Below are 23,505 nucleotides of genomic sequence, written 5' to 3'. Positions count from 1 at the left end.
GCTGAGTGCATCTCACTAAGTTCACAGGTGACACTAAGTTGGGTGTGTTGGAAGTGTTGATCTGCTGGAGGGCAGGGAGGCTCTGCAGAGGGATCTGGACAGGCTGGATCAATGGGCCAAGGGCAAAGGTGTGAGGTTCAGTAAGGCCAAGTGTTGGGTCCTGCCCTTGGGTCACAACAGCTCTACACAGTGCTGCAGGCTGGGGCAGAGTGGCTGAAAATCTGCCTTGGAAAAGAGGACTTGGAAATGCTGGTCAACAATGCCTGTACAGAAGCCAGGAAAGTGCCCTGGTGGCCAAGAAGTCCAGTGGCATTCTGGCCTGTATCAGCAATAGTGTGGCCAGCAGGACCAGGGCAGGGATTGTCTGCCTGCACTCAGCGCTGGCAAGGATGCATCTCAAGTTCTGAGTGCAATTCTGGGTCCCTCAATTCAGGAAAGACCTGGAGATGCTGGAGCATGTTCAGAGATGGGCAGTTGAGCTGGAGAAGGGTCAAGAGAGCAAAAGCTAACAGAACAAGTGGAGACAGTGGGATTTGTTCAGCCTAGAGTAAAGGAGACTCACGAAGACCTTTTTTCTCTATGCAGCTACCCGAGAAGAGGCTGTAGCCAGGTGAAAGTTGATCTCTTCTCCCAGATAGCCAGTGATAGGACAAAAGAACACCACACCAAGCCATAAATATTCAGGTTATGCCTGAATGTTTTCACAGAAGGAGTTGTCAAGCATTGGAAAAGGCTGCCTAGAGAGGCAGTGGAGTTACCATCCCTTAAAATGTTCAAGAAAGGACTGGATATGGCACTTAGTGCTATGGATTTTTTTGAAATGGTGATTTTTGGTGAAACATTAGACTTGACTGTCTTGGAAGTTTTGCATCCTTAATGATTCTATGATCCTACGACATTTTGTTCAGGTAAGCACAGTAAGCATATATTTATTACTTCCATTTATAAATAATAGCTTCAGAAATAAAACTGAAATCATTTAGTGATATCATTCCAACTACAGAGTAATATTTTGTTGCATAATCCTAAAAGCTCTATAGTAGATCTCAGGTCACTTAATTCCACTGTTATGATCTCCCACAGCTGCTTTCAGATGCTGCCATTACAGTACAGAATGTGATGTATTTTGTCTTTGCTATGGTTATATGCAAAACAGAAAAAGAGGAAACTGATCAACAGAAGGCTTGATTTTCTGGTACTGAAGATAATCAAATTATAACAGTAGTAGCTAGCCTTCATTACTCATCAGTTTGGGGGTTTTTAAGAGATATATGTTGAACTTCTGCTCCCCTGTATCACAGTACGGAATACTTTGTTGGAAAATGTCTCTCTTTCTGGAGATGAGACATGAGGGTGACAGTTACCCCTGCTCAGGTATATCTCTAAGTCACTCCTTCCTGCCCTGATTCAGACTACAGTTATGTCCTCATCCAACTAGAATCAAACTTTGTAGCTGGAAGCAGGAAGATGTATGGGGCCATCCTTCATGGAGGAAGGAAAATATTTTTTTGATCTTCAGAAGGATATGAAATGGACTCAATAGCAAATACAACCCAGAAACCCAAAACTCTGATCTACCTGTACATGAGATCTGCTGTGGTCAGGCTAGGATCAGTGTCACTTTGTTTCAAGTTGCTCTAGTCTACCTGTCCCTGACCCTGGGCAAGCAGATGGAAAACTCACCTGCTCTTCTACCTCTGCAACTGCTGCTGATAGCCAAGGGTCACTAGACCTTACACAGCTCTTGCAGGAATTGCCAGAGCTTCTCCAGAGTCATCCCTATGACAACAAATTAGGCCTTTTCATAATGCTGAGAAAAATAACTTATGCAGCAGGCAAAGAAGCCCTAATGATGAATACCTGCCATGAAGCTGAAATGAGGCCACGGGAATGAATGACCCAGAAGGTGTTCTAAGAAAACCACAAAAGCCAATTAGTGCTGCACATGTCTTTTCACAGGGTTTTACAAACCTGAAGCACATACAGTGCCTTACTCTGGCGGTTGAGCATCAACTGTGTCTTTGTCCTCAATAACCTCCTTTTTGATATGGAAAGAAAACTTCTCCAGTTTTAAAACTCTGGACACATTAAGGCCGAGAATGATCTCTCTAAGTGATGCCTTTGATGAATCACTCAGGATCACTGTGACAACATGTTCAGGGTCCTCACACTATGCACAGATTTCACCATTTGGAAAAACAGCTTTTCCAACCCAAGACAAAATCCTCCTTCCTTAGAAGCAGGCTGCTCCTCCACTGACAGCATAGCTGACGCGTCTGGTCTGGAGCCAAATGTATGCACACCAAGTGCCTCCAGCTAAACAAGATGAAACCCCATACCAGATGCTGGCCCAAAAGCACACATCTATTGGGACAGCAAAATAGAGAGAGCAGTGATATGGCATGATCCAAACTGTTTATTCATTGTCATTTCTCCTCAGCAAATACTCTGCTAATTCTCCTGAATAAAACCTGCAGGAGAGGCTTGTAAGGTCTCTCCCCACAGGTGGAAGATTAACATTTTTCTAAGAAATGTTTATCTAATTTTCCAGGCACTGATATATTAAATGCCCCTGTGCCTTTTTAAATGTTCTGAGCCTGACAGTTACTGTGTATACCTCATCTACCTGTTGGCAGTCAGAAGCACTATTTTCTCTTCTGGCACGCAGCTTGAGTCTATGGTCTGTGGTCATCACCTCCACGGCAGTTTGAAAATTACCAGCACCACTACCACTCCTAAATAAGCCCAAGCTTGTTTAGGTGCTGTCTATTCCACTGATGCCAAGGAACAAATGTTCACAGCTCCTCCCTGAGGCCACTAACTTCTGCCCTGGTTGCAGTGTGAATGTTGGCATTCAGTCCCTGTCCCAGTGCTCCTTCACAGCAGTAGTAGGAGCCAACTGTACCCTCTTCTGCCTCATCCCTTGACATTTTGTCTGTAAACCTGTTAGGAATTCTGTGCTTTCCAAAGGAACATTCTTAGCACATTTTTTCTTTTCCCACTTAAGATTATTCCTTCCCTTTTTTTCATTATTTTATCTGCCTTACACTTGCAGTTTCCAAGCTTGCAGTAATAGCTGTAACATATGAGGAACCTCTTCAAGAGTTCATATGCAATATGCAATCCACCATTATCTTGTGTGGCAAGACTATATAATTTAATAATACTCCAACAGGTACCCTCTTCTGCATTTTTCTTATGGAACTTCAGAAAAAAATTTGCTATGCTGTTCCATTAGGAGCTCTCCATAAAAGTATCCAATTGTTTTCTCTGAGCACAGAGGCTATTGTGTATACAAGAGAAAACTAATTACAACCTATATATAACACACAATTATGTGTTTTCTTCTCTCATTTCTCACCAAAAAGTTGGCAACAAAAAGTTTCTGAGCTTAAAACAAGGAGAGCTGACATTCCTTTCAGTGTTCTGTACATGCACTTTCACTGAAATTTAAATCACACTTTTCTTCACTATACATAACCAAAACTGTGGTAAAAGGAACACCAGAAGTTTGTCAAACAATCTGGCTACAGGTACAAGCCTTTTAGCATGAAGAAAAAGCCACAGAAGAGTTGTCTTTCTCCAGCACTGCACTGACTCCATCTGTCTGTGGCTACTTGCCACTGGCTTACACAAACAGCATGTTTCCACAGGACAGCATGCAGTTAAGGCAGATTATAGCCAGATCTGCCTCTTTTACCTGCATGTCTTCTCCTATATCCTGTGTACTCATACTTGCTCTGTAACTCAGCCCTTCATGTCAACAGCACAATATTCATCTCCCAGCCCCTGAATAATATGACTTAGAAAACATCTTATGTATCCCACTTTACCACACATCTTAATCTTACAACTTCACCTAGGTGTGAAGCATTAAGGAGTAACAAATAAATGTTGTAATTGGTATCTATACTGCATTTCCTATTTTTCTTTTGATGGTCATCTTTTAATGGGCTTGTGAAAGTACTGTAAGGTTAGTGAATAGGAATGGATAGTGAATAGGAATGGATAAATACTGTTGCAAGAGTAGATTATGCTTCACATTCCAAAGAAAAAGTCCACATAACAGCTATCATCTTATCACAAGGAGTCTGCAGTTTAAGACTGTTTATTGTGTCTTACAGAGAAAAGAATATTATGTGGAATATTACAGAATCATTTGGACATAAGGCCCTTATGTCAGCCCTGTCCCCATCCCCATCAAAATGACCCTTCTTTTGTTGTTCCTGCTATCATTCTTGCACAGTACTAGATATCTATTGCTACAGAGGAAATCAGTGAGGGCTGAAGACATGCAGTCACTGATACTAATATCAACATGAAAGAGTATGGGTGCTATGACGTAATTCAGCCATTTTGTTTTGCTCTAGAGCAAAGTCATGCACACTAACTGCTGCTCAGGTTCAGGATTCAAATTCCAGTTAAAGGAGTCAGAGTTATTTGATCCCAGAAAGTAGAAATCACATTTTCTCTGCTTGTTGGAACAAAGACAAAACCTATCAGAAGATGTAGGAATTTCTGAAACTAAGAAAATATTCACCTTTCCCTCACAAATGCCCTACATTTCTGTACAAAGCCCTCACTCACCTGGCCAAAAGGAGGACAGAAGAGTAGGAACCTTCTGTTCCTCCTTAAACATAATTAAGCCTTCCTGGAAGATCTTTAATCAAAGGGTCAGCTGCAGTTATTTTCTTGAGATGGGAGATCAGCCAGCAGCCAGCAACAGTCTAAATAGTTAGCCCAACAAATAGGGTATTTTATTTTCCCTTTAAGTTCTAGGGAAACAGGCCTGGACAGTGGTCAGAGCAGTAGTCAGAAGTAAAGAGTATTTGGGATTCACACAACCAGATGTCATTCTGCTTTGAAGAACAGTAAATTAAAATGCATAGCTTCCAGGCTTTTTTGAAAGAACAAAACAAAATAAAGCAAAACAAAATAAAAAGAAAAAAAAAATAAAAAAACCACAAAACTTCCTGTTGGTGCCTGATTCAGAAACAATGTAAATATGATCTGCTGCACACTGAAAGAAGTCTGCTGGTGAAGTACCTATGTACACATCAGCAGTGGTGTGTGTTAGTGCATGTGCATGTGAGTATCATGACAGTAAAATACATCTGCATGCCAATATTTGTACAGATTAGTTACCCATTGCATAACCTGCTGTATTGAAGCAGAATGAGGATAAAGGGAAACTGAGATGAGACAGATGAGATGAGACGAGATGAGATGAGATGAAGTGAGCTACCTCATCAGCTGCACCTAAGAGGGACAGAGAGATTGTTCAGAAAGGTTCTCAAGACAAGGGTGAAGACAATGGAGGACTCATACTCCCTACAAGTGTCCAAGCCAGTGTCACATAGAGGAGTACCACAGACTCAGTGCCTTCCCTGAGGCAGGAATTGCAAGGAGCTGGGCTGCCAAGGACTACCAGAATAGCCTAAGGCTGATGGGAGTGGCAAAGGTCAGCCAGAGCATAGCAAGTTGGTGATGAAGGGATAGGAGTGAGAGGGCAGATCACCAATCTGTGAAGAAGCATCCTGGCAAACAAGCCCCAGACTGGTGTTAATGGCTCAGCTCCAATATCTATGAAAGTATGTAAATAATTCCTGAATAAGGAATTCCCTGAAGTAGGTAACCACAAAGGCAGCCAAGTGCTGAACTGAAGAGCATGCTTTGTTTACAGGCACAGTGGACAGTGGCTATTTAAGCCTTTCTTCCCTTCTGCCCTACAGCGTCATTACAAATTAGATTTCTTACCCTGAAACTGCAAAAATAAAAGCCTTTGCTTTCCAGTGTTATCCCAAAGAAGATGCAGAGAAATGGATCATGACACCTTCAGCTGCAGAGCTAATCCATCATAATGCAACATAGCGCCTACAAATTGCTGCCCCTGGCAGATAATGGCAGTTGTTTCCAATTGCTCCCAGATGGCTAATACGTAGCAGTGGTTTGAAACCTGCCTATGCTGGACCAACACAGCTGCTCCACTGAGTATTTTGGGTATTGATGGATGTTCCTTTTGACCCAGAACACTGAACATGTTTAATGGAGTATTGCCACCAAAATCATTCCCTTCCCTTCTTTTTTCCCACATCCCAAATTTAAAGGTCAGAAGAAAATCAAGCTCTATGAAACCTGTTTTCCTCATTTTAGAAAGATATATTTGTGCCTTCATCTGACAGCTCAGTTGAAATATTCTGTTCTATGCCAATAGAAAGGTTCTGCCTACTAACAGGAAGTACACAAGTGAAATAATTCACATACCCTCCCCAGAAAGGACATAAGCTCTCTTAGTAATGGAGTACACATCTCTTGATTTCACTGTCCCAAATCTAAGATCTATTCTCTGAAAAATGATGACATAGTGTTTATTTTTTTTAGGAGTTGCTTCTTAATTTAATATTTAAGAAAGCCACAACTGCACAGAATGTAGCCAACTATTACTGACATTTTGCACTGTGTTAGTCATAGTAGTGTCTTTCTCTCATGGGTGAACACAATTTCATTTTCAAGTTCTCCCAAATATACCTTCAAAATTATTTATAACAAAACAAACACTCCAAATACTAAAGTATGCTCTGTTTGCATACATGTATTGGCATATATACTTATGTTTACATATGTGTTACAGACACTTTAAGAGTGCAATCTTCCATTGAACTCCAGCAGATGGAGTTGAACCTCTGCTTTGTTATTAATTCTCCTCTCTTTAGAAGCCACATTGCCTATTAGAACTGAATTTCCCTCATCTTCTATGTTCCTTTTTAGCTCCCCTTCAACATTACTTGCCCTTGGTATTGTTAACAGTATTCTCACTGATCTTTTCCTCACTCAATGATTTTAAGGCTGAAGGGACTTCTAATTTTTTTTCTGATCTTCCACATTACCCAACCCATAAAAACTTCACCCAGGTATTTTTACAAGACACACTGTAACTCACATTTGGCTAAAATTTTATCCAGTAAGCACTCTTTCATAATCCAATAATGTCACAGGTCAAAGAATTCACCACAGCCTTTCTGTGATAGTGTCCTTCAGGTGTCAGTATTTTAGAACTGAAAGGGAAGACTCAATTCCATCCTGCTCCTTCCTACCTTAAATTTCTGTCAGCACATAATTTTTTTCCAACATTTTTTAATATTTGTAGCATGTATTTAATAGGTTTCTTTTGTTATATGCAACTATGTGAATTTCAGGAAACTTATGTGTGAAAGGGAAATAGAAGACTTTCTGTCAATACTGAAAATTCAAGTAAGAGGCCTCATTATGAGGAAGAGAACCCATCCTATGGAACTCTGTACTTAGATCATTCTCATACTCTTTTCCAGGGAACAAGATATCAAGATATCTAATAATTTTATAAATAGCATAAGAGGAGCAATTGAAAGTAAAGTTTGAGTCAGGTAGGTACTCACCCAGATTCATGAATAGTTGAGCAAAAATAGCTGGACAACTGTTTATTGATTTCCAGTAATTAAGACAGCTGAATTTCCAGTTGTAATTTAACACAGCACTGCAACTTCCAGGAAAAAAAAAAAAAAAAAAAAAAAAAAAAAAAAAAAAGGAATTCACTTGCTAGTTCTAAGTGGCACAATTTTGAAGTCTGACCTCGTATTGCGCCTCAGGCACATTTTTATTCAGAAACATGGGTACAACCATGATAACCTTTGAATGCACCCTTTTGCTCTGGGAGCCTGTGTACAGTGTTGCATCACAAGATTTGAATAGAACCATTTAAAAGAACCCAGAGGATCAGTGAGAAGAATCAGAAGAGAATGAACTAAGGGTAATTTCACTGAGGGTCTTAGTGTCCAAGAAGGCAAAGTGCTATCACAGAATAAAAAGGAATAGTGTACTCTACAGCTCCACAAAATAGGACAAAAAATAACAACCTTAATGTACAGAAAGGAAAATCCAGACAAGACATTAATGTAAATCCTGTTGAGGGTAAAGATGGAAAAGAATTGGCACAGATTACCCAAAGATGACATGTATCATAACTGGAGGTTTTAATAGGCCAGACAAATACCTGCCAGAATAGTGTGGGTGCACTTAATCCTGCCTCAGGCAGAGACACGGACTGATGACCCCTTTAATCCTTTCAACTGGGCTCCATACATAACTGGAATCAAAAGTCAGCTAAGAAGGAAGAAACACTGGAGTCAACCACATTTGCTCTCCCCAGTGATTTCCAGATCAGATGTGTTTGAATACTTTTGTATGCTTGTATAGCAAAACCCTTCTGTACAGAAAACTTATAAAGCATTTCACATGGTGGCAAAATACAGCTGTAAATGCAAATACAAGTAATATGTAAAGAAATATAATATAGCCCCAAGATATCATCTGGAGTCCTATCTACTTTTTTTGTTGAAAAAAGTTGAACTATTCTAAATGGTCATTGAAATGTCGTGTGACTTTAACTGCAAATAAGCTGTATTCTTACAATTTGGAATATTATTTTCAATCATTAAGACTCAAGACCTGAAATTTAATGTGGGGTTTTGTTTTTGATGGCTCATAGGGCAAAGCACCACAGTTATCTTGCCACTGTCTCAATACTCCTAAGGAAAATTTTAAAAACAGTGCGAAGATACAAGGAATTATGAAGAAGGGTGAAGAACTCAACAGGGAACCATGCAAAATAGATTCCATCACTTAGGAAATGCAGGAAGTGAGAATAAACGCATTGTAACTAGCAAAAACTGTAATTGGCATTTCCTCACAGATTCAAGCTAAAAACTGGTTTATCTCTACTGCAAAGTGCAATGCTGACACAAAACATATGAACCCTGTCCTGCTGATTTTATGTGGATTCACTTAAGAAATGCATTTAGCCTATTGGTGATAACCACAAGTCATTCTACAGTGTCATCTCCCTGATAGCTATACTTAAATATGTTTCATCAGTTTTGCCCTTTGTCAGCAAGATGAACCAGTGATGGCTATGTAAGAGAGCAGAGAAAGTCATTAGACAACACATCAGCAGGCCTAAGACAAAGCCATAGGGCTGATTTTATTGGTCTGCATACATTCTCTTGTTGTTTAGTAGTAACAGTGAGAATACTGCTGTAGTTTGGCTGACAAACCATTAATTGGCAGCTCATAGTAGCTCTGCACTTTCTATTCAAACCTAATCACAGATGCTACCTAGCATCAGTGCTAACAGTTCTGTAGACTTGCTTCCATGTACTAAGTATTAAAGTTAGGGGACCAAACCTACACATGTTGTGCACACATCATCCTGACAACAGTTAAGGTACAATTCTCTTGCATTCTCAGTCCTAAATTATATAACCAGTCTTGGGTCCAAAAAAGATGACAGAAGTTCAATGACTTCGTGTTGTGCCTTCACTTGTTACTTGACAGTCATTTGCATGATTTTATGCATGATAACAAGAACATGTACAATATGCTAGGATACAAATGCTTTATTTAATGTTGAGCATATAGGCTAACAACAATATAGTTAACAACTGAAACATACCATCATCACTGAGCAGATGTAAGAAAGAAGCCTCTTCTCCAAAGACAAATATTAGCTACAAGGGCACCAGCTGTTAAATTATCTCAGCACATATTTACAAAAATTGAATAATACAACTATAACTATAGAATTACTCTCAATAAGTGATTTTAAAAGAAACTGAGGTATTTACAACACCTAAGTTTGAAGTGCCAGAGTGTTCACTTAAGTAAATTCTTGTGGGAAGGAAAACACTCCTCCTTTCTGATTTCTGGCAATGGCTAATAGCAAAAAACTGCAAATGAAGAAATCCATTTTTTACTATGGCATTTATTGTTCCCCAAAAAGGCACATGCACTTAACATAAAATCAAATTAAACCCAAGTACATTACCAAAATAACTCAATTAATATAATTTATTCCTTATGTCAGAAAATGAGTGTGATCTCAGGTGCTCCTATTCTATGGTAAACAGTTCAATTATACTTACACATTTTCATATAAATCACCATTGTAAAAATATTCCAAAAGCAAAGATAGATGGCATTTGTATGCTCTGATATTTTTGTTGTTTTGTTAAAGTCTCTAAATATCTCAATTTTCACACTTCATTGTTTATTGTCGCTAGAGAAGACCATTTTCATCTTTTCATCTTCACATTGGAATATGCTCTAAACTATTTGCTTGGACTTACAATATGTGAAACAATAGTTCCCTCTTCTGGACTGAGGTAATGCTACATTTAGGGCAGAGAAATCTCTGCAGAATGGAATTCCGATTAATGTTCACTGAAGGTGTGGGTTTTCTTCCCTAATTGAACAACCTTACAGTAAAATGAAAAACCCTGTAGTCTATACACAAAGAAGTCAAGCACATAGAGAAAGAGAAGTGCAGAAATCAATGAAGTATTGGATTGTGGGTCTTTGCATTCTATTTCACCTAAAGGCACTGATAACTGCAATAGATGTAAGTAAGGATCTGTCAGCATTTCAATAGTGAAACATAAACTCTCTGGAATGCTTGGATTCCCAAACTCACAGGGTTTTTTAAAAAGTGGTACAAATCACTGATCTGGAAGGAGGAATTTATTTTAAACAAGTGTTTAATTCAAGGTCTTATGCTTTTGGACTGGAGCATTGATTACATAACCAAAGACCAAGTACTACATACCAAATTTCAAAAAGTAATCACCAATTAAAGAAGAAAGTGGATAGAGGAAGTAAGGTTAAAAAAACCTGAAGGTCCCAGAGTCACAGAACAAAATATGCCCTCAAAGATGACAATTGTTATCCCCACCTTGAACAAAGCATCAGGAAGCAAATTCGTGAAGGGGCACAAGCACATAAAACTAACTTTTGTTCTCTCACAAGGGTTTTTCTGTGCAAAGCAGTCCAATGCAGCAAAGTACCAGTATGGAAGAGCTGAAACACTCTGAGTTACCTGCAGATGGAGAAAAATGGCAGGTACAATCTTGTGAACAAAGGGTACCAAATTCTCCTCTGGAATAACACTTTCAAGGAAGTTCACACCACAAGCCTTGCTTCACAGACCTCCATGACTCTTGCCTTGTCTGCCAAGGAGAGTCTGGGAAAAAACTCTTGGTCTCTGCAGGACAGGGGCTGTGTTTGACCCATGGCAACTGTTAGTCTTGATCAAAATATCCCTGAATAGAAGTTGTTCAAAATATCCCCTTTTTGAAAAAAGAGCCACCCTGAAAGGGGGGAGACTTTGCAGTGGTTCACATGGAGGTGGGAGAGTGAAAACTGTAATTCCCAAATCCAGCTCTAGAGGTGTAATACAGATCAGTCTGTCTTAACCACCAGGAAGTGGTTAAGGGCATACTTCACTAAGACAGGCAGAAAAGACCAATAGGCTTAATTTCCATTTCTTCAGTGCTCAATTGGGTTAATAATTAACTGCAAAAAAACCACAGTGAATTTTACCAGGGAACTGGGTGGTGGCCTTTCTTCTCTAATGTCCAAAATATACTATTCCAAGAGCCACATACTCCCAAAATTAGTAATCCAGTGCTTGCTTTTGCAATAAGTAATTAAAACTCCTCTCCAAATATACAAAGGAGCCTGAGGCTAAAACAGTCCTGTGAGAAGAACATCTTCTATAGCAACATGGTCATCTTTAGTTAACTGAAAGGGCTGAATATTTGGCATACTGACCTGTGCCTTTCTGGTATTGAATTCAAATGAATAGCCAAACAATTCTGATACATTTGCCTTCCATTGAGGAGAGAAGCACATTTTGAGCCAGGTGTTTATTTGTATGTTCTTTTCATGAAAGGATCTCAGGATCCATGACTGTAAGATAAACCATGTTTTCATGAACTATGAAAACAGTGATTTGCTTCCTTCCAGTAAAAGCTAAAACTAAGATTTCTTCTTTCTGTATGATTGACACTTCCACTGACTGCATCTGATTTTCATTGTATCTTTATGATGATGAAAAAAAATTTTTTTTTTTTTTTTTTCACTTCCAGAAGCTTTCAAAGCTTCCTGAAGAATTGTTACAGCCCTCTAGGCATAAGGGTCAGGGACAAAAGCACTCTAAGAACCTGAGTATGAACTGCTATGATCCACTTCTGTGGCCCTAAAAACAAGGTCCCCAGCTGGGCCATACACTTAAGAGCTGGACTCAGAGATCCTTGTGGGTCCCTTCCAACTCAACATATTCTGTGATATGGCAATTATATCCCTTTTCACCACTCCTCTCAGACAAAAGGCAAGCATTCTCATCTGCCCCTCTCTTTTTCAATGTGCTTCCCTCCCTTAAATGTGTATTTGGCTTGAGAAGGAGTGCACTTCTAACTTTACCATCAGCAAAAGCAATTTGTGGGTTTATGAGCAGAAAAAAATTATGGGTGTAGAAAAATGTGACACACTTCAATCAGAGTAACTGAGCCTTAGGAAAACACTTGCAGTCCCTCCCTTGAATCTCTTTTCAACTACTTTCAGCAGCAATAGGAAGTAAAATCAGTTCCTTAATTTGCACCTTGCTGTAAATGTTGCTACTTTTACCACTTTTCCATCTGAGACAAAGCATCCTGTGCCCTTGTTCATGAAAACAGTGCTTGAGCAGAATTTCATTTGAATCTTCCCAAAGAAGCTGCCTCACAAATCACAATGGATGTATTAAACATACTTTCTGTAAAAGGCTCAGGTAAACTCATGTGAAAAAATTCTGTAGGAACACCTTTGAGAAAATTGAAGAATCCATAGTCCCAGGCCCTGGCAAAAAATGTATCTAAACATTTTGTATCACAATCAGATGCACTGTAACTGACCTAGAAATTAAGCTTTCCAGATTGCATTAAGTCAAAGAAGCTGATGTGTTCTGTAATGCCTATCAGTAGGAAGTAAGGCTTGATTCAAAACACATCTCTAGTTTTAGGTGCTTCTACCCTACAGACTACCCCTCAGGTTTACTCACCAGAATTTTTTGTTCCTTGCTCAAATTTGTTCACATCAAGTGCTACAGAGATATGGAATCAGTGCAAAGATTTAACTTTGGCATGTAAAACACACAGACCTGAAGCTGAGGTAAGGTACTGATGGTATTTTCCCATAGACCTTGCAAGATCTGATCAAATATACCCATGTGAGTAAAGATGGTGAAAATATAAAGCATCAAATCCAACACAAAGCAGAAGCTCTGTGGCTCACTCTAATACAGAGGGAAGAGGCAACATTCAAAGCAGATGAAGGTCCAAACTCTCTACTGTTAAAGGAAATAAAATTATGCTGCCTCTATCCACTTCTAATGCCCCTCATATATGCTATCCATATCTCATGACTAAGCACTGAGAATGACAAAAAACATCACAGATAACTCTTTCTGCTATTAAGCCCCTTCCTCTGAGAATCCTCAAGGGGTGTCTATGGTGAGATCAGAGTTACTTGATGTGCACATGTCTACTGAAGATAAAGCATGCTAAAACAAGAGGAGAGAGAATCAGAAGCAAAAACAATCTTCATTTACATATGCATTCATTTTAAGAACTTCCTTAAACAGATAATTGTGCATCATTTTTTCACAAACAAGGATTTGGAGAGAACTAGGTATAATGTTTGCTGTGTTATGACACAGAAAATTAAACTCATATTTTTTTCCCTCTAATTCTCTACTTACTCATGAGACAGTACTTTGCTGACAGAAGCAGCAATTGCCAGTAGCTCAGAGGTGCAGAATTTTAAATATGGTAGCTCTAACCATGTAGTCTCAGTCCCACCTTGTTAGGACCAACAGAAAGGAGTTTCCTAGGTGCATGTGAGCCACTTAAAACAACTGGAAGGAAGTCACAAGTGATAGCTAGAGGACAGTGCTGTCCACTACAGGGGTCAGAAGCCCCACATGTGCTGATTAGATTTATCATTTAGGGAGGTTTGCTGCTTGTGTGGGCCTTTCATTAAGAATGTTGTGCATAGCCTACCAAGGCTCATCTGGCTTTCTACTATGCAGTAGTGCCTTTTCACCTGTGTACCAAAGACACCACCAGGGGCAACCTGAGAATTATCAAGTGTAACTACCAGGCCAGAGGGGTGCTGCTGAACAGTGTGGGCACCCAAGGAGTTTTCTCCACTGTTCCCAAAGGGGACTCAGCAGAAATTGTGCATGAACCACTGGTTGCAGAGCTGCTGTTCATAGCAGACTTGATTCGCACAAGCACAGCATCCATGGTGAGAATCTAAAGAACATAACTAGGTTCTAAGGAGAGGGAAAGCTGGCAGAGGACAACAGATATTGTTGAGGTAGATAAATAGATACCTGGTGTATACTAGATAAGGGAGGCTTAAAATAGGGAGGAGCAGGTTAAGGAATGCTTCAACATCCTGTATGTACACAGGTTTGTGGAGGCAGATGGGTTTGACCCAAGTGTGCTGAGGCAGATGAAGGCCAGTGGCATTGCAAGGCCACTCTCAGTGTTCTTTGAAAAGTGGAGCTGGGTGGGAAAAGTTGTAAATTACTCTCAGCCCTGTCTTCTAACTATATAAGGAAGATTAATGAACTACAGCCTCATGCAATCCTTTGGAAGACACTGGAGAAAATCCTTTTGGAGAGTATTTCTAAAGGCATGAAGAATCAGAAGGTGCTCAGGAGTAGTCAGCCTAGATTTCTGAGCAGAAAACCAAAAACTCTTTACAAAACAAATCCAAAGCTGTTGAAACTCTCCCTTAGTGACCTGCAGAATAGGACGGTGAAGACTCAAGCTTTAGAGAGCATATAAAAGTGGAAGGCGTGGAAGGTGGAGTAAACAGCTGTGCTGCACTTTGGGGGAAACTCAACAGGTGAAATGCAGAGCTGGACAGGGAAAAATGTGATAAAGCACAGCACTTGCATCATCCTGCAGGTAAGGAGGAATAGCTCCATGCATTGCACATGCTGGGGACTTTTGAAGATGACAAGCAGCTTTGCAGGGAAGTTCTGTGAGGTCCTGCTGGACAGTAAGCTGAGTTTAAGTTGAGTTAAGCGCCGGCCTCTTGCAAAAATGACCAACACTATCCTCAGCTGTATTTAGAAGTACATTAAGGGCAGCTCAGAGGAATTTGTCCTTCCTGTACCCTCAGTGCATGTGAGGAGTGCCAAGTCCCACCCTGGGCTCCCCAACAAAGACAAGTTGTAGAGAGACTGCAGTGTCTCCAGCACAAGCTCAGAGATCCTGCTCTCAAATAGTGCTGCAGGATGTCCAAGAGGCAATTACTGATACTGTAACTTCAGTGCCCCCCGGCAGCTCATGGCCACCCTGTCCTAGGAATGGATGCTACCCAGTCCAAGACAACAAAGGTGATCTGCTGCTTCCCACTGCAGGGCAAAGGAGGGGGCATCATCTCCATGTTCTCCTCTGCTCGAAGCTTCTTGAGCACACCAAGGGCACAGCCTTCCAAGAAGAGAAATTAAATGAGAATGACAACTACTGCCAATGTTTTATTTTACAGCTGACACCTGGCCTGGAGTAGAGGGTGAAGATGTGAAGTGTTGTGTTTCCAAATCCAGCAGGCAAGCTAATACTGCAGGACTGTGTCTTTGAGGTTAAACAGCCAAAACACCTGGGTTCCAAAGGCACTGCAGGCTCTTCCTCTGCCTCCCACAATAATCTGCCTGCTGCTGCCTTTTTCTAGGCTCTAGTCTGAGGAGCGAGACTGTATCAACTCCTGAGGAGGGCCACAGTGCCTGCCCAAGCACTCTCCCCAGCACAAGGTTCCTTACAAGACCAGGAGGTCAGAGTGTCCTGATGACATGGCAGATGCACTGATTTCTCAGCAGTCTTCCTTCAGCAAATTCCACCATTGTTTCTCCTTACACTGGCCTAAAATATGCTACAAAAAAACATTTAAAATTACATCACAAATGCAGCCATGAGCATTTCCATGCCCAAAGCTGTAACAGATCAACAAACTGCTACAGTGACTGACAGCTCCAAGGACATGAGCACAGGTGATGGTTCTTCAGATTTTCACCACAGCTGCCATGCCCATGGGAATCAGAGCAAAACAAAAACATAGAAATGAGCTTTAAAGAGAGCTACAGAATTGAGCTGGCTTCAGACCACACATTTTTTTCCTGGTGACTGGAGATACCCAGCATCATGACAGTAAGTGTAATGGGAATTTTGCTTGTATTGTGACCTAGCTGGAGGTAGTAGCTGCTATCTTGTGCTTTGTCTGTGCTGTCAAAATCCTGTCTTCAAATAAGTAAATTTGCTAATAACTCATTAAACCCTCCTCATGTGGAATATCTAAAAGATCCTGGTCAGAGTTGTACTGCACAAGAGAAGAACCAGGACTGCAAGACAGCAGCAAACACCTCACCACAAAGAAGGCATCTCCAACAGGACTGAATTACTCAAGGCAGCACACACAGCAATTCAGAACAACGTGCAGTGGCCACCCCTTTGTGGCATCAAGGGCAACTGGGAAAGATGTAAAAAAAAAAAGGGCCATCTGCATAACTCTGTGTACAACCCACTTACTAATGTAAGGCCACAGCTTGACACAAGCAAAAGAGACAATATGTGACACTCCCTTCTGACCTTGACTGAGCTTAAGTTTCAGTCACTTCAAAAATACAGTAATAAAACAATAGTCTTGCATGTATAAAAATGTAAATCTCTAAATATATTTATTATTCAGTTATATTTGCTTTTCATTGCACAGATTTGTTTTTTATCCCCATGTTCAACAGTTTTTTACAAAGCTTTCAGGAGTTTTGAAACTGTTAGAATGATCACTCAATACTATTTAGGCACAGATCATGAACACGTAACTCGGTTTCCTCAAGGTTTTTTCCAGAAAGATTAGTGGTTGCAGTTAAGCTCCAAATTTAAATATATTTCACAGTCCAGGCTTTTACAGGCATACTTTCTGTAAAAGAAGTTTTGATTAAATAGTCTCATTAAAGCCTAAATCAAAGCACCTTTTCCATAAATTCTGAAATCAAAAAAACCCAAATATAAAAACCATAGTGTCCAACCATTCTCTATGCTAGTCAGTCATAGAACAAGAAATAGGCCTCAAGAGGATGTAAAAATCCCATGGAAAATTACTTTACTTTGGAAATAATTTAAATAATTTATTTTGTATTAAAAATAAGCAAAAAAATGCAGCAAATAAAACACATCTGGTGACAAGGATGTGTCCTCGACATATCCCCTGGACTTAGTTGACTCCATTATTTCTATATGCCACAACAGAGGCTGCCCCCGTCCTCGGCGCCGGCTCCGGCCGCTCCCCCTCTCTCCGACCGCGCCCGCCCCCTCAGCGGCGCCTTTGGCGGCCGCGGTCCGCTCCATCGCCGGCCTCTTGCAGAGCCGCTGGCTCGTCTTTTCCTACCACAAGAGCCCTTGGCATCCCCAGTGCAGCCCCAGAGCCGGACTACCCCCAGCACCAGGTCGGGGCAGCCACAGCTTTCCTGAACCACCTGTGGGCAGGGCCACGCTGTGAGGTGGAGAGGTGCGTAAGGATCACTGTGGCGCTAGAGAGGTGCCTCTGATGCGCAGCAGGGCGGACTCCCTGCAAAGGGGACAGCAGCCACAGAAGCCACCTTGCTGGGCCCCGGGGCAAGAAAAGGAGCTGGTAGCTGCCTTCAGTCTTCCATTTTCCTGTCATGTGGAGGGCCAGCAAAACAGGTCATTCCTAGAGCTTAGCATGTAACTTCTCCAGGACCAGAAGAGCAAGATTTTCCAAAGTCTCTCACTAGCATTAATATACAAGTTTCCGACGTTGGTGAGCAGGCAAGCAAGGGGAGCCTGAAGAAGCACAGCAAGTCCACCAAAAGCTTTCTGGTGATGATTAGGGAAATGTGACCACCACAAACCAGGGAAGTCCATGCTGCCTAAAATATCAATTTTACCTCCAGTAAAAAACCTAGGAGGAGTTATCTGCAAGAACTGGAGTCTCCCCCGCTGTGTCCAGGGGTACAAAGAGCTGTAGGCCAGTAACCTCAGTAATTGCCTGTGTCCATGCAGAGGTTTCTGAGCTTCAGCTCCAGTTGTCTAATTTGGACATCTTTCTGGATTATCAATTCATGTAGTCGACGGATTTCTTCCCGTTGCCGGTAATACATCTGCAAAAGCTGTAAGAAAGCACACATTTCATTTACTTTACACTAAGAAAACATAGGCTTAACCTGACAATGCCACCAGAATTGTCACATCACTTCTGAGAGAACTATCTAAGGAGGAGGCCTTCAACTAGCAGACAGCATCAGCTGTGCTCCTGCTGTCCACTAGACTGGGCTATGACTGTGTGTGTTTCACAGAAAGTATTTGGAGTATGAATTCCTGTGTCTGCCACATCTCCTTCTCTGACCTTGGACAAGTCCTTTTGCTTCTTCCAGTTGGGACTGATAGTAAAAGAATTTTAAAATCATGGGGAATTGGGGAGGTAGAAGCAAAGACAGGCTTTTCTTCTCCAGAACCTGGAGGTCACAAGGACCTCCTTGTGTCCAGCCAGTCACCAGGTAGGTCTGTGTCACAAGAATGTCTAGGAAGTGAGAATGCTGACTGCCTCCTCTTTTCCAGACCCCCTCAGCTGGGGTGCTGCTGGGCCATATTTCTGCTTCCCTTGAGGCAGTCGGGGCAGGCAGACCTTTTGCCACAAAGAACAGAGAGCTTGCACTGACTCGGGCTTGCAAAGTAATTGCCACCATGTAGGAACCCAGGGCATAGGGAATATTTCTCTGTCTGCTCTGAAGGGTCCCAACCTCCAGAGAAGCACTGACTTTGACCCTCATTCATGGAGAAAGCTTCCAAGACTTCGAGATACACTACAGTCCACAAAAGTATGAAACAGAGAGTAGTATAGCATGTCATTTGGGTGAGAAATTTAGGTTTGGGGATTTTTAGTATGTTGCAGCTGGGAACAAGATGGAGGTTTTAGGGTGGAGGGAGGTTATTCTTCTTCACCTTCTTCTTCCTTCTTCATGGGTTTGGGTGATATCTTGTAATTGGACAGAAAAGTCTGCATTGTGGGCTTTGAGGGATCAGTTATTGGGTTAAAAGGGAAAATAACCTAGGTGTCATTTCTTAATTGTTACATAATCTAGTCTTAAGAGACCTTGTAACAAGAGATCGTTATCCATTTTTGTGGTGCTTTTCCAGCATGCAGTCTAGTACAGATGGTGCACAAAACCTTAGATAAGACAGTAACAAACAAGAAGCTGATGACTGAAGAAGTCCTGTGCATCTCCTTTTCCTGATACAGAACTGCTCCAGGAGGGTTTCCCCCCAACAGGGGAACCCCCAGGGAGGGCCCAACAGGACACCCTGAAACCAACACCACCATGTGAATGGCATTCTTTCATCATCTGGCTTTGAGCTTCCCCTGTAGTCCCAACTTCACCCTAGACATTCATACCTCATTTTCAGTTTTTGGTGGTGGACGTTCAAATATGTTGAAGCTATCGGAGAGGCATATTTGCTCATTTTCTGGCAGACTCTCCTCCACTTTCAGCCTTTTTCTGCCATTTTCAATCTCTCTTGGCTTTGGCTTGTCCTCCAGTGACATCTTTCCTTGTGCCTCTGGTTGCTGGCTCAGGTTAGTAGCTTTCATGAAGGGCTCTGGCTCAAGAAACTGTGGTAGGGACTTCACAGCTTCAGAGCCTGGTCTTAAGGATTCCAAGACAGGCTCTAGGGAGGGAGGACATAAATGAGCACTCGCAAACCACACTCAAAAATCAGGTGTAAGCAATTAATTCTAACAACCAGCTTTAACCAATTCTTTCAGAGATAAACATGGAGGCATCTGACTAGAGCAACTTCCAGAATTTACAACCAACAAATTATTTTAGCTTCCAGACATATTTACCATGTCTCTCCTTTTCCTTCTTTCCTCTTTCTCTGGCAGGTAATAGGCCAGAGAGCTGGCAGCAACTTACCCAAGCCCTGGAGAGTGTCACAAATCACATATGTAGTCAGAAGGCTAATTGGCATAAACACCACTCATCTTTACTGAACCGCTTCTTTTTATACTGGATCTGATTGGTCATTTAATCAATACATTTCATTTGATTTGCTAATTAACAAGCCACCAATTTTTAAACAATCCTCTGAGAAAAACAAGAAAACAGATAATAGATAAACACCACCTGCAGGTTGTTTTTAATATTTGGCTATCACTGTTTATCTCCAGCTCCCTAAAGAGCCTCCCAGGCTGATTCTGGGAAAACTTATCTAGTTTTCTCACTCTCTGACTAGGCTATCACATCCACAGGGGAGCTGAAGGGCTGGAGAGCTCTCCATGCACTGACCTTTGTTAATCCCAGTGAGCCATTCTTCTGCTGTCAGTGTTGGTTGGGCTGCTGCAGTCAGGGGGTAGATATCTGCCTGGTAGGATTCAGACTGGAAGCAAACAAAAGTCCAGAGTAACTATGCCATTGAGATTTTGGCTTAAAGAGGTCTTATTGGATTGTGGTGGAGAAATGAACTTATTTCCCTTCAGCACATGGAGTGCCACAAGCACTCACCAGCATGGACATAAAGTCTTTTCACCTGCTCTTGACCTCTCTGCTCCTCCCCTCAGTTCAGAGGAATTGTATCTGGAGGCCTAATTTAATTCATGCTGGTAAAGTCTTCTGACTGGGGGAGGTTGACATAGGCTAACTCAACTCCCATGAAATTATGATCCTGAGTATGAATACATGAATACAAAGGATGGACAAGTCACAAAGCATCAGCTGATTATCAACTGACAAAAACTGGCCAAGGAAATAAAGCTGGAGGAACACACCTGGTTGGGAGTTGCGATAAGCATTAGTTCTCCTGTGTCTCTGAATTCAAGGAACTCATACTTCTTTTCATATTCTACTTTCTGGAAGCACATTACTGACATGTCCCATGTACTGTACATTTCCCATGCCCACACAGTCACACAGGAGATACCTTAGCTAGCTGCAGATTCAAGGTATATTTCTTTTTCTAATGACACAAGCTCTGAGACTTACTCTACATCACCCTCAGTGCAATGGGTCATCCCTTACATGCTGCAGAACAACTGTCTGTAACCAATGGGTAGAGAACCATAAATTCATAGTTCCTGTTTTACCAGGGTGATTCTTCTTCCTTCCACAAGGAGATTGTTATGCCAGCCAACACCAGCTCCAACTCCTCTCCCTCTTCTGTCATTACATCAAACAGATCCTACTCAAGAAATTTACAGATAGCTAGCAGACCTGGCAGCATGTCTTAAAAGTCAGACATTAGACAGAGACCTAACTCCTGAGTAACTCTTGAATTACCCAGACAGGGTTTATTGGCAGGTCTGCTCCAGAAACAGGCCAGCTACATCCCCCCATGCCAGAAAATCTCTTGTTCTACCTACTCTCCTGTCCCCATGAATCACAGAGAGGAGGTAGTGCCCTCATTTTTTCACTGATATTTGCCTCCAATAAGAACATGATCTGAGGTTGACTTACCTGTCGAGGCACAATCATGGAAATGGGCTCAATCAGACTTTTGGTTGGAATCAGTTTGTAGAAACGGAAAATTTCACAAGCTGCCACATCAAGACCTCTCTTTGGCATCATTCCTGGGGGAAGAGCATGAAATAAATGGATTATAAATCTCCTTAGGAAAGTTAATATCATCAGCCATGTGAAAAGGGTCATCAAACAATGAAATAATCATAGCATCAGCACCACATCAGCATGCTTTGAGGTCTGCATCCAAAACTGGCTCAGTGGCACAAATGACAAGACTAAATAATTTATTTTCTGTCAGATCATGTTGTTACATACATGTGTGGTTTTCATGCTAAGCCTCCTGTTCTTTATTCATTCTAATGGGCTCCAAAGAGACAGAAAAGAGCAGAGCTGGCAGGTAATGCCACAGGATTTGAGTATCAGGATCTCTAAGAAGGTGATTTCAGGACACCTAAACAATGCCAGAAGAGGTATTTATGGCTGAAATATTTTCCAGGTAAGTATCCTCCCTCAGTGCTGTCCCAAAACAGAAATAAGAATGAGAAGAGTATGAACATCAATTCTGTCCATTTGTGTTTTAGAGACTGGCTAAGCCACACAAGGTCTCTAAGTACCTGATAACCTCAGTAGGTTTCTCACTCAGCTTGTAGAGTTCAAAGCTATATCCATATCAATTACCTTTAAAAAAGAGATTCCCTGTGCTTGTAGACCTTGCTTCATTGCACCCAAGCTTAGCTTTCTACTAATACTCAGTGACTTCATTAAGCAGTAGATTCTACGTGAAGGCCTATTGCTTTTTACATTATGAATTAATCTAAAAGTGAATCTAAACTCCACTCCTCCACACAGTATTTTGTTTTGGTAATATGGAAAAGGAATTTTTGTACAATAACCTTAGCAGTATGCTTGATCAGTTCAACAAAGCAGGTTAGGGAAGGAGACTTGATTCACATAGGCTTTTTAAAAACACCTCTACAATTACTTTGCATGAAAATATTTTTAAAGAGACTATGACAACAAAAAATAAGGATGTTGTACCAGAAGGATTATAAAAATTGAATAATGAGGCTATCCTTACAGTTAAGTTTTAAATAATATATTCATTCTAATTTATTTTTTAAGGCAACCTGCAGGCACAAAATTAAGTGCTGCCAAATAGCCATACCAATGCTCTCTAAGAGCATGTTGGAACTCAAAATGTCTCTCAGACATTTTTAGAGGTTCCAGGCCTTGGTCAGAAGCATTTTAGACCCTGGCAAACAGCTGGAAACAGCTGTGATTTTGAGTTTGAGCCATGGAATGAGTTACCAAATTTGGAGGTGGAACAAGCAGTCACAAAGGGTTAGATAGTATAGTAAAAGTAGTTACAAAGTAGAGGGAAAATTTTTTAGTATTGTACAGGGGGGTTTTAGCACCTGTACGGGGGGGTTTTACTTTGTACATGGGGGTCAGAAGTTCTAAGATGGAGGAAAGTGGGCTGATCCTGTCTTCCTTCTTCTTCTTCCTTGCCTCCATGTTCTTGGTGATGCTGGCATTTATGGATTGGTTTAGAGTAGAAAAGCACTTTGTAATATAGGTAGTAGGTATTGGGGAAAAAATGTAAACATGTAATACGTAATATATCATATAAAAGATAGCAGCAGCCCTGGGCAGGGGAGAGAAGAAGAAGACAGCAGACAGAGAGGATGTCAGGGTGTGTGTGTGCCTCTGCCCAGGCCGCTGACCAAACAGCTGCAGCCCGAGAAGACAATCTTTTAGATAACCAACAATAAACTGCCTTGAGACCGAACAGCAAAAGCCTGCAGAGTTTTTCTTTAGAAGCACGGGTTGGAGGAGAGACTTTACCACCACATGAGACCCCAGATGAAGCTCGGGGTTCTCACAAGAGCAGAGGGTTACCACAGGTAGTGCAGAGCGGTGTTAACTATCCCAAAAACATGTAGAGGAATTTGACTCAGAGTAGACCAGAGAAGGTTCCAGAAAGGGTTAACAATAAGGTCTGAGAGCTGAAAGCTAAATTCTGTGACTTGAATTAGTTAAACAGTGGGTACACAAACAAGTTAATAGGCAAGGGTCTCCAAGGGAGGAGAGGTGACCTAATCACAGAGATCTAT

General features: G+C 41.3%; 1 protein-coding gene across 1 annotated transcript in view; it reads right to left on the bottom strand.

Annotated features, from left to right (window-relative positions):
- Positions 1–17,419: 17,419 nt before the first annotated feature.
- The window catches only part of CORO2A (coronin 2A), a 55,509-nt gene continuing 49,423 nt past the window's right edge, over positions 17,420–23,505 (bottom strand). Inside the window, exons 9-12 of the mRNA XM_021537106.2 lie at positions 21,386–21,498; positions 20,222–20,312; positions 19,330–19,601; positions 17,420–18,046 (exon numbers count right to left, since the gene is read on the bottom strand). Of these exons, the coding sequence (XP_021392781.1) occupies positions 17,915–18,046; positions 19,330–19,601; positions 20,222–20,312; positions 21,386–21,498 (608 nt within the window). The 3' untranslated portion in view covers positions 17,420–17,914. The remainder of the gene's footprint in view (positions 18,047–19,329; positions 19,602–20,221; positions 20,313–21,385; positions 21,499–23,505) is intronic.

The sequence above is a fragment of the Lonchura striata genome, chromosome Z (assembly GCF_046129695.1).
Source record: "Lonchura striata isolate bLonStr1 chromosome Z, bLonStr1.mat, whole genome shotgun sequence".
Classification (NCBI taxonomy): Eukaryota; Metazoa; Chordata; class Aves; order Passeriformes; family Estrildidae; genus Lonchura; species Lonchura striata.
The sequence above is the reverse complement of the archived record's forward strand: the minus strand, read 5'-3'. Positions and strand labels throughout refer to the sequence as shown.